Consider the following 11,576-nt stretch of genomic DNA (forward strand, 5'->3'; position numbering starts at 1 on the left):
TGAAGATCTGACCTGTGTGTCTCTCTGCTGGTAGAAGCTGTACTTTAACATCAGCTGAGCTGAGATCTACCTGTAGATCCTGTGAGGAGATTTTAGGACTGTTGGACTCTTCTTTACTCATCCTGAGGTTCTGCTGCTGGGCTGATCTTGCTGAGATGGTCTGATCTGGTCATGTTGGTCAGCTGTTCCTCTTGTAAATGATTTAGTGGACGGTGGAACAGCGGCTGATCTCTAACTGTTTTGAGATCAGTTTAAACCCCAGACTCCTCTGCATCTCCACCCTTCTTTCTGAAGGCCTCAGAGAGCTCTCTGGATCTGAGCATGGTGATCATCTTCACCCCTCACTTCAACCATCAAGATCAGACCAGACTAAACGTCTGAGGTTTAGATCAGACAGACTCCTCCAGAATAATCCTCTCCAACCATGTTCTGATCATCTGCAGCTGATCTTCTGCTCCTGGTTCTGATTCTACACATTAGAAGGAGTGATGAATGTGGGGGTGAACTTTCTCCTCACAGGAAAATGATATTTCTATTAATTCTGTTTAATAAATGATGATTAAAGACGGTTCTTCAGGTGTGTGAGTTTAGTTAGATCACCTCCATCTCTCAGTGCTGATCAGTGCTGATCACATGAAGATCAAACATCCAGATCTTTAAATAAGTTCAGAAACACAAAGGCTTTGATCGGGTCCTCACTCTTTATGTGACTGTATTTTCTGTGTTTGTGGCTTTGATATTATACCTTATGTTTTTACGTCTCTTGATAGATTTCCAGATCTGATATGTAGACTGTTTCTTCCTGACTGAAATGAGGTCATAGCTGCAGTTCCCCCAACTCACCACTAGTGTCATGTTTTTCTTCCCTGAATTTAGTTTACTTCACCGTACCACTAGGTGGCTTGTCCCCAAAAACGTTTGACTTCAGTGAGACAGTGGTGGCTTTCCACTAGAGGGCGCACAACCTTCAGTCCAGATATTCTCAGTATTAATGACTTTCATATGGTGGGGAAATGAGGGTCATGTGTGAGGGTGTGCTTCGTATCTCTGTGGGTGTGGAGGACATCCTCTTGTGCATGACTGCCAGAATGGGCCCCTTTTTGTAGGCAAGGGTCAGACACGGGGGAAGGCGGTCCTGCACTGTGTGTCACATTTACAGCATTTAGCAGAAGCTCTTATCCTCTTAGTCACTCTTCACTCAGAAGAGTCCAGAGATACCCATAAGTTTAGAGACTGACTGCTACAGACCTGTGTATAATCTTAAAACAAAAGACCCTCAACATGTCCTACATTTCTCCTGCAAATCAAAAAGAGCCTGCAGTCAGAACACGATGCTGTAGGATCCAATACACCCAGTTCTGTTCAGTTCTGTTCTGTTCAGTTCACGATGCTGGCTTTTCAGTTTGACTTTCTCATGATATTTTAGGTAAAAATTGAACCTAGAGCTGGGAGATGAGAGGAGTGTGCTGCGTTAGTGGTGTGCGATGTTGGGGATGTTGGGTGTTTCTCTGGTGTTCACACATTGCAACTGTATTCGATATGATTCGTAGAAAACCTTCTTATACCTATTCTGTGGTGTGTGTGCATGTGTGTGTGTTCAGGCAGGTCGTCAGTGCAGCGCACTGTCTGCTGAGTGCAGCAGGACTCTGCTGGTGTGTGTGCTGTGGGTGCTGAAGAACGCTGACGCGGCTTTGCTAGAACACTGGCTCTCAGAACTGTCTGTGCTGCACATCAACCGCCTGCTCGACCTGCTGCACCTCGCCATCTCCTGCTTCGAGTACAAGGTATCGCAGAACAGTGGATTAGCCCCACCTTGTAGCTCTGAATAATTTATAAATATAAAAAATTATATCCTGAAAAACATTTATTAATTATATCCTATTAATAAATCAATATTTTAAATGAATTTTGACATAAAGAAACTTCCATTAAAGTCTTGAAGACACTGCCCGACTCCTGAAGCCACAGCAGATTCTACACAGATCTCGCGCTTCCCCACTGAGTTTTCTGATTTTAAGGGCGAGTAAGAAAAGGACTGGGGGTCTGTACAGCCTCCAGAGGGAGCTGAGCAGCACAGCACGTACAGAGGGCTGCCCTGTGTACTCCGTATGGAAGAGTTTTAGAGAGCAAACTGCACCTAAGTCCAGGCTTCAGGAGAATCACAGTGTGGGCAAAGGTCCATATTGCTGCAGTTCCCAACCTTGATCCTGGAATAATCCCACCCTGTATGTTCGAGGTCTGCACAGGCATCAAAAGGGAGCCAGAGGTCTGAACCACACCCATACCAACGGTTTCAGACCCGACCCAATCAGACAGGAATGGTACTTGTCCATTTAAAACATTAACTATAGAGAGTGGGCGTACAAGAGAGAGGGGAGAGAGACACCGAAAGAGAGAGAGAGAGAGAGAGAGAGAGAGAGAGAGAGAGAGGAAGAATATGGACCTGTTTTCACCTCTGTGGTCTGACTGTCGGCTCCTGGCCTGGTGTCTCTGGGGAGTTTAGGGGAAGAAGGCTCTGGAGAGGATCAACAGCCTGACCTTTAAGAAGTCTCAGGACATGAAGGCGCGTCTGGAGGAGGCCATCCTGGGCACTATCGGAGCCCGGCAGGAGATGGTCCGCCGCTGTAGAGGTACCTGTAGAGTGTGTGTGTGTGTGTGTGTGTGTGTGTGTGTGTGTGTGTGTGTGTGTGTGTGTGTGTGTGTGGATTTGCTTGTTTTTATGTGGTTGTAAAAACTGTGCTTTCTGCAGAGAGGAGTCCTTATGGAAGCCAGGAGAACGTACGATGGAGGAAGAACGTCACTCACTGGAGACAGAACACAGACAGAGTGGACAAGTGGGTCTCTCTCTCTCTCTCTCCATAAATTCCTATAAATTACTTAAATTGGCCATTGACTTAATGAACCACATAATCTCAGATTAGGCAGCTTACTGTAAACAGTGTGTGTGTGTGTGTGTGTGTGTGTGTGTGTGTGTGTGTGTGTGTGCGCTCGCAGGACGAAAGCGGAGGTGGAGCAGGAGTCAGTGGTGGATGGAAACTTGGCAACTGAAGCCTCTCTAATAGTGCTGGACACTCTGGAAATCATCGTCAAAGTAAAGGATCTTCACCCACCTTCTGTCTGCGTCTCGTTTCCCTGTACAGGGATAAAGCCTATTAATCCTTTGAACTCTAGGCTTATTAATCAGTTAAATATCTAAATGCAGAAACCTGAATGATTTGGGGTTGTTGAGGAATGATTCTTGTGGAGTCCCACAGGGTTCAGGTGTAGGGTTGGTTAATTAGGACAGTAATGTGTGAGAGTGAAGAACTGAGTGTGCACTGTGGAGAGAAAGGCTGAGACAGACACTTCCCCTTACTGTCCTGTAGTGGACCTAGTCGACTTCACTTTGAGTCCATGGGGAGGATTTACCTTCAAATAGATCTGAAAGTGCTTCTGCTTGTGTGTCTCAGACGGTGGTGCTGTCGGAGCTGAAGGAGAGTGTTCTGGGAGGAGTGCTGAGAGTTCTGCTCCACAGTATGGCCGGCAATCAGAGCGCCCTCTTTCTACAACACTGCTTCACTACACAGAGAGCTCTGGTCTTCAAGGTGTGTGTGTGTGTGTGTGTGTGTGTGTGTGTTAGAGAGGTAACAGTACATGTGTTGGTATTGAATCCTCACTGTTCAGTACGTGCAGTTGTACAGGTGATGTACAGTACACATTCTAATCTGATCGATCAAATCAAAGTTCATTTGTCACTAGGGACGTCCCAATAAGAGGGAACTGCTAATAAACAGTGAGGTCTAAACCATGATGTGAACCGAACCGTGGCTTCTGTGTGATTTTACAATCCTAGTATTTTTTTTTTTATATGTATCTAATTTGTTACTCTGTGTGTGTGTGTGTGTGTGTGTGTGTGTGTAGTTCCCGGAGATGCTGTTTGAGGAGGACACAGAGCTGTGTGCTGACCTGTGCCTGCGTTTACTGCGCCACTGCAGCAGCAGCGTCGGCTCTGTGCGCAGCCATGCTAGCGCCTCTCTCTACCTGCTCATGAGGCAGAACTACGAGATCGGCAATGTGAGGCACCGTCCAGCCTGTTCTTCACACATTTACACCCAGTATCACAAAGTCAAACCTCACACCATCACTATAATACCTCAGATCAGCGGCTCCCAACCCTGCTCCTGGAGAACCTCCTGCACAGTGCTGTGGTTTCCCGCTCTAGAACCTCCCCTTCACCTCATGAAGGGCTTGGGGAGCTGGATCAGGTGTGTTGGGCGCAGGGTAAACACTAAAATGTGCAGGGCCTGTGGGGTTCTTTAGGACCAGGGTTTGGAACCACTGCTTTACTGACCTTACAAATGCAGCTCGTAACCCTGGAGAGGTGCCCTGCACTCTGATTCCAGATGAACAGGACTTTACTCACCTAAAGCAGCCTTATTGTGTGCAGCAGTGCTCATCTGCGTTCTCAGCTTTCTGGATGGAGGAATTCTAGTTCCTGCATTCCTTCACCTCTCCTCTAAATCAGTGCAGCTCATTATGGTCTGATCCTTCTGCCAGATCTGCTCAGTAATCTGCAGTACACGCAAAATTCAGCAGCCGGCTTCTTACTCAAGTAATCGGCACACATCCCTGCTGTTAATCCCTCTCAGTTATATCGCCAGACTGCTCATCACACACTGCACAGAAGGCTCCAAATGAGGGGACTCTGTTCCTCAGATTAGACTGGGCCAGACTAAACCCGTAGTACTGATTATATTAACACTGAACATATATATTTATATTTCCAAAATTAAATTACAAAACTTTATGACTACCTATTATTAGTTTTTTTTATTATTATTATTAATGTTTTTATTATTTAAACAGGGTTCTTTATGGAACCAAAAGTGGTTCTTCTGTGGCATCACTCAAAGAACCCTTATATTATCCTTACTATTAAGAGTGTACCACACCTACCATAAACATCGCTCTCTGCTCTGAACTTCTACATACAGACATAATCCCTGTACACGTTCCCTGCAATCTGTCAGGTACTGGATAACTGTGGTTCTTGTATGTAATAGATTTTAACTTCTTTAAAAGACTAGATCGTTAATTTGCTTTGTTAGCTTGGATCAGACAAAGCTACAGTGGAAACAACCATGATGGAATGTAAAGGTATGGGAGGGTAAAAGTGGACTGGACTGTAAGGGTGTGTTTGTCCCACAGAACTTTGCACGTGTGAAGATGCAGGTGACCATGTCCCTGTCCTCTCTGGTTGGCACCTCCCAGAACTTCAATGAGGAACATCTGCGCCGCTCCCTCAAGACCATTCTCACCTATGCTGAAGAAGACCTGGAGCTCCGAGACTCCCCCTTCCCTGAGCAGGTCTCGTTTACACAAACACACAGTGTATCTAGTTTGAGATCAGTGCTTCTCCACCCTGCTGGGATTTGGGGCAGGTTCTTTAATTGCATGGATGCCCAAGCTCATCATAGCACTTAAGTCTTATTAGTGCATTCAGATTAGGCATTAAGAGAGTCTGTGTTTCCATCACGGGGAGAAAGAGTGATGCTTTGCATTAATGACACTGTGCCTGTGTTTATTCACATTGGCCTTAATATTGCAGTCAATTCACAATAATGTGTTAACAGCCAGAATGTTTTTATTAACTCGATCAGAAACGCAATAAACCTCTAAAACTAATGTAAAAGGTTATTACCAATGATCAACCTGAAAATTATGCTCTTGTGTGTCTGCCAGTGTATTCGACGCTCGGGTTAGCGGTGTGTGTGTGTGTGGAAACACTGAATCTTGCTTTATGGCCTTAACAGATCTAGGTTCTAAGACGTCCTCCTCATTGTTGTCTCGCAGGTTCAGGACCTGGTGTTCAACCTGCACATGATCCTGACAGACACAGTGAAGATGAAAGAGCATCAGCAAGACCCTGAGATGTTGCTGGACCTCATGTACAGGTGATATTAGTAGATCAAACCATCGCTGTAACACAAAAACCTTGACATTTACGGCATTTAGCAGACGCTCTTATCCAGAGCGACTTACAAATTATAGAAATAAATCACAATAGGTAAGAGTCCAAACTTCCCTTAAACTCAGACACTGCCAGAAACAAACGCCAGTGCTGCTGCCTAGAGAGAGATACACACATCATGCCTATAGAAAAGAACACGCATCATACGTGCAGCTCTCTGTTTAATAAAAATCTTAGTGCTCGTTTAAGTCCAATATAAAAAGACGAGACTTCAGTCTGTGACTGTGAGGGACTCTGCTGTGCTGGCAGTGGAAGTCCGTTTCACCACTATGTAGCCTGAGGGATGGCGGATCATCCTTTTTCTCGCTGTTTCTCTCTTTTCTGGCAGTTGTCCTTTATACTGTATCAGAACTTCATGACGAATGGACCAATAGAAATGCTGGAATAAAACTGGCATAAAATCTTTTACGTTACGGATAAGAAGGCTTTTTCCTCTTCCTGTAAAGCCGATCTCTCTCTTCTTCATTTCCTCGCTGAAGAATCGCTAAAGGCTATCAGAACTCACCAGACCTGCGTCTGACCTGGCTGCAGAACATGGCCGGAAAGCACTCTGAGAGGGGAAATCATGCTGAGGCCGCCCACTGCTTGGTTCACAGCGCCGCCCTAGTGGCTGAGTACCTCAACATGCTGGAAGACTGCCGCTATCTTCCCATCGGCTGTGTCTCCTTCCAGGTAGGAGAGCTTTTCTGGATGTTTTGGTTGTTCTGTGTAAGTGTGATGGTGTGGCTCAGTGTTCACATCTACTTTTAGGGTCATCTAATAACTGTTGCAGCTCAAGAATTCACTGTATTTTTCATTCTTGTTTGGGGCAGAGCATCTCATCTAATGTTCTGGAGGAGTCTGCGGTGTCTGATGACATCCTGTCCCCAGAGGAAGAGGGCATCTGTGCGGGGAAGTACTTCAGCGAGGCTGGGCTGGTGGGTCTGCTGGAACAAGCAGCTGCTTCTTTCAGCATGGTGAGAGCACCACACACACACATACACACACACACACACACACACACACACACACACACAGTTCAAAGCTTTGTTGGCTTTTTCCCATTGACCTCAGTTTCCATACGAAGTTTACATTGGATTTACATAAATAAGTGGTCGTCTGGTTGTCTGTACTCAGGCTGCCATGTATGAAGCCATAAATGAGGTCTATAAGATCCTTTGCCCCATCCATGAGGCCAACAGAGACTTCAAGAAGCTGGCTTCTGTCCATGGCAAGCTGCAGGACGCCTTCAACAAAGTCTACAACCAGGTCTGTTCAGAGAGAGTGTGTGTGTGTGTGTGTGTGTGTGTGTGTGTGTGTGTGTGTGTGTGTGTGTGTGTGTGTGTGTAAAAGGTGCACGTATTCGTCACTGTACACTGTACAGCGAAATGTGTCCTCCGCATTTAACCCATCTGGTAGTGAACACACACTCACACACACACACACGTGTTAGGGGCAGTGAGTACACACACACCCAGAGCGGTGGGCAGCCAACTCCAGCGCCCGGGGAGCAGAGAGGGTAAAGGGCCTTGCTCAAGGGCCCAACAGTGGCAGCTTGCCGAGCCCGGGAATCGAACCCACAACCCTGTTATCGATATCCCGGCGCTCTAACCGCTGAGCCACCACTGCCCTGTGTGTGTGTCTGTGTGTGTCTGTGTGTCTGTCTGTGTGTGTCTGTGTGTGTGAACGAACACATGACAGAACTCTGATGAGTACAGCAGTTCCATGTAACCTAGGCTGTGTTCATAAGGCTGCATGACGGCTACATACTTCCCATCATCTGCTGTAGCTTTATGTAAGTATTCATAAAGGCTGAAACTGGTGACCAGCTCTGAGGGGTGTTTTAATCTGGACGTCACTAAGTTACTGATGGGAGCGTTCCATTGCTTTACTCTATAGCTCGTATTTTCCCTTAAGGTGATGTTATTACTGTATAATTACTCCTATTATTACTTCACTGTTCACTGTAGTGCACTGCGTTGTCATTGTGCAGAACTTTCCGGCCGATTATAGCAATCAAACAAAAGGCTACAATCTGCCATGATGATCATGAGTGTTTGTAAACTTCCCACTGTAACTGTTTTGAGGAGCATTGCTGTGAGCTCCGATGTTTCTCCGGCCCAAAATGGGACGTATCTTTAAAAAAAACGTATGTATTAGCATTATTTTAGCTTCCCTCCAAGCTTTTATCCTCTTCTGCTGAGAGGAGTGTAGAGGTATTTGGGCTGAGGTTTGTTTGCACCTTGTTGACGAGTGTCCCGTTCTTTTTCTTCCCTCTGTTGCTGCAATCATGTGCTGGTTCCTTCTGTCTGCAGAGCTCAGGATGGGAGGTATGTCTCCAAGTACATGTCTGTGAGAATACCGTGCTGCATTTATCACACTGTAAACGTATCAGTGCCATGCATCAGGCCTTCCTCACGCTCTCCCTCTGTCTTTCTTTGTCCCCCGTGTCTCCATGCCTGTCCTGCCTGGATGTGTCTCCGGTGAGTTTTAAGGACATGAACTTCTCTTACAACATCAGACTTTTCCCTTTGACTCGGTTTCTCTCACACTCTTACATAAGAGCCTTTCACAAGAGTGGCTGGAGTCAGTATTCACGCTACGCCTGCCAGCTAATGCAGATATACACACACACCACACTCGGCAGTCAGCTCTCGGGCGTCTGCCTAAAGTGACTGCTAATGTCATGTTTGTTTGGGCTGATGCTATGTTCTCCTCTCCTGACCCTCTCCCCCTTACCCCCCTCAACAGGGTTTAGAGGATGTTTGGGACCTACTTCCGCGTGGGTTTTTACGGCTGTCGCTTCGGGGATCTAGACGAGCAGGAGTTTGTGTATAAGGAGCCATCCATTACCAAGCTGGCTGAGATTTCACACAGGCTGGAGGCAAGTCTCCCTCGTCCATTCAGTCCATCACGATTACACCGATCACAGGGCACGATGCCTGCTGTTTACAAATTGTCACGTTTAGTCAGTCACGAGCTGTTCATGATGTTGGCCTGTGTGCTGCTTCTTCTGTTGCTGTGATTAGGAGTTCTATTCAGAACGCTTTGGAGACGATGTGGTGGAGATCATTAAGGACTCCAACCCTGTGGACAAGAACAAACTGGACCCCAACAAGGTCCGATCTCAGAAACAATCGGTTTCTAATCCTGCAGTTTTCAGTTTTTCAGTTCAGTGAAGATCACCTCTCACTCTTCCTTTATGCAGGCGTACCTTCAGATCACTTACGTGGAGCCCTTTTTTGACACCTACGAGCTGAAGGAGAGAATCACCTACTTTGACAAGAACTACAACCTGCGCACCTTCATGTACTGCACGCCTTTCACGCTGGACGGCCGAGCACACGGAGACCTGCACGAGCAGTACAAGCGCAAAACCATCCTGACCACCTCTCACGCCTTCCCCTACATCAAGACCCGCATCAACGTTATCCAGAAGGAGGAGGTACCAGCACCTTTCTGTGGGTGGGTCGGTGGATGGGTGGGTCGTGGATGGATGGGTGGGTCGTGGATGGATGGGTGGGTCGGTGGATGGGTGGGTCGGTGGATGGGTGGGTTGGGAGGGTGTGTGGTGAGTGTGGGTGACACACAGAAAAGGTGCACAGACGTACAACACCTGACACAGCAAACTGAGTAGACGTGAACGCAGACTGACAGAGGAATTCTAGATTGTAAAATGTGGGGAATTAGAAATTTCCTGTGAGGAAAGATCCCCCTCTACTGTTTACTTTGTCAGGTGTATGTGTCTCGAATGTGCTACACAAACACAGTGATTGTGATATTTCTCTATTAAATTATATACCCTTGTGATTCTGTGTAGTTTAAAATATATTAGATCATCACTAAATATGTAAGTGTCCTAATGTCTTATTTTGTAAAGTCTAATGTCTATTTTATAAATGAAGACGTGATTTTTTTTTTTATTGAATTAATGTTTTTTCACATTACTGTATAAATAGATATAGACAGAAGTGTATATCTATAAATCAATGTGAGTATATACATCTTATTTACATAAATATAGAATACAAACACTATGGATTTGAAAGTTATTTAAAATATTATTTATTTATTGCACATCATAATATTAGATTATAAATCATTACACTTTTACTGTGTTGTTTTTGTGTGTAGTGTGGTGCAGCAGCCCTGTGTCGTAAGGGTTCTTCAATAAGGCTGATTGAATGCTGTGTTTTTGCTGAAAGTTTAAATGTTTTCTTCAGATCTTTATTTTGTCCACTTGTGGCGTTTTTTAACGCAGGGCGCTGATGCTGGGCTTTAACGTTTCTGGTTGTGCATTTTGAGATTCTTCTCCTGGTCTCTCATCTGTCAGATAATCCTCGTTCCGATAGAGGTGGCTATCGAGGACATGCAGAAGAAGACTCATGAATTGGGCATCGCCACCCACCAGGACCCTGCAGACTCCAAGATGCTGCAGATGGTGCTGCAGGGTTGTGTGGGCACCACGGTCAACCAGGTGAGCTGCTGCTTCATGATTTTACTGTTGTTCATCTTCATCATTATGTTCTTCAAACTTAAGAATTACTGTTGTTGTTTTAGGGTCCTCTGGAGGTAGCCCAGGTCTTCTTGTCTGAAATTCCAGACGATCCAAAGCTCTTCCGGCATCACAATAAACTACGGCTCTGCTTTAAGGACTTCACAAAGCGGTAAGGAGACTGAGAACACGCACACACCCCTCACACAGTGCATATACAGCTCCTTCATCTCCTTCATCCTCCCTCAGATGTGAGGACGCTCTGAGGAAGAACAAAGCTCTGATTGGACCAGACCAAAAGGAGTACCATCGCGAACTGGAGAGGAACTACCATAAACTGAAAGAGGCTCTGTACCCTCTCATTAACCGCAAGATTCCCCAGCTTTACAGCACACTACAGCAGCTGCCTCCCACACCTACACAAAGGTAACACACACACACTTGTACATACGTTAGTTTGTCTTTCTGAATGTACTTCTTCAAACCTCTTGCTTCTGCGTGGTCGTATTGTTGGGATATGACTTCAGAAATAACTATAAAAGCTTATGATAAAAATGAACGAATTAAAGTTTCCATAATTAAATAAAGTTTCCCACCATATAAAGATGAACTCTGGGGCTCCAGTAGGCTAAAAAAAGCTTTTGCTTGCTTTGGCTGGTTCTCCCAGTGTCCAACTAAGACTGTTTGCAAAAGCTGCAAACGTTGCCTTTCTGACCCTTCCTGAAATAGCATGTAGGCCAAAGGTTACGAAATAAATGAGATGATATCAGCGGGGTGATTAGTCAGTGCATATCTGTGGCTAACAATAAAACGAGGTGATTTTGGCCAGACGACATGCTGACTACTAGAAGAGACCTTCTCATGCGGTACGGTGTCGGATAGCTTAGCGTAGCCTTGGCTTTGAGCAATGTATTACTGGGAGCTTTCTTAGTCATGGCCACTAGCCATTACTAGCCTGGACTTGTCATTCAGCCCTAATATTCCAAATATAGGATCATATACTTGATATGTGTTCTACCTCTGTGAACCAGCAGAAAAACTCTCTAGATTAGTGTTTTTGGTTCTTCAGCTGTAGAGTTTGTTCTCTGCCCG

The 11,576-nt window shown here is 45.6% G+C and overlaps 1 protein-coding gene across 5 annotated transcripts in view; it reads left to right on the forward strand.

The window, feature by feature from the left end:
- dock6 (dedicator of cytokinesis 6) overlaps positions 1-11,576 on the forward strand; it is a 49,971-nt gene that overhangs the window by 35,856 nt on the left and 2,539 nt on the right. For all 5 annotated transcript variants that reach the window (XM_072676552.1, XM_072676547.1, XM_072676548.1 and 2 more), the window contains 18 exons: positions 1,602-1,784; positions 2,504-2,630; positions 2,750-2,834; positions 2,995-3,091; positions 3,450-3,584; positions 3,901-4,053; positions 5,188-5,346; positions 5,833-5,933; positions 6,490-6,682; positions 6,823-6,966; positions 7,127-7,258; positions 8,305-8,319; positions 8,748-8,873; positions 9,019-9,108; positions 9,198-9,434; positions 10,323-10,466; positions 10,550-10,656; positions 10,734-10,910. In XM_072676552.1, coding sequence (XP_072532653.1) covers positions 1,602-1,784; positions 2,504-2,630; positions 2,750-2,834; positions 2,995-3,091; positions 3,450-3,584; positions 3,901-4,053; positions 5,188-5,346; positions 5,833-5,933; positions 6,490-6,682; positions 6,823-6,966; positions 7,127-7,258; positions 8,305-8,319; positions 8,748-8,873; positions 9,019-9,108; positions 9,198-9,434; positions 10,323-10,466; positions 10,550-10,656; positions 10,734-10,910 — 2,405 coding nt within the window. The remainder of the gene's footprint in view (positions 1-1,601; positions 1,785-2,503; positions 2,631-2,749; positions 2,835-2,994; positions 3,092-3,449; positions 3,585-3,900; positions 4,054-5,187; positions 5,347-5,832; positions 5,934-6,489; positions 6,683-6,822; positions 6,967-7,126; positions 7,259-8,304; positions 8,320-8,747; positions 8,874-9,018; positions 9,109-9,197; positions 9,435-10,322; positions 10,467-10,549; positions 10,657-10,733; positions 10,911-11,576) is intronic.

The sequence above is a fragment of the Salminus brasiliensis genome, chromosome 3 (assembly GCF_030463535.1).
Source record: "Salminus brasiliensis chromosome 3, fSalBra1.hap2, whole genome shotgun sequence".
Classification (NCBI taxonomy): Eukaryota; Metazoa; Chordata; class Actinopteri; order Characiformes; family Bryconidae; genus Salminus; species Salminus brasiliensis.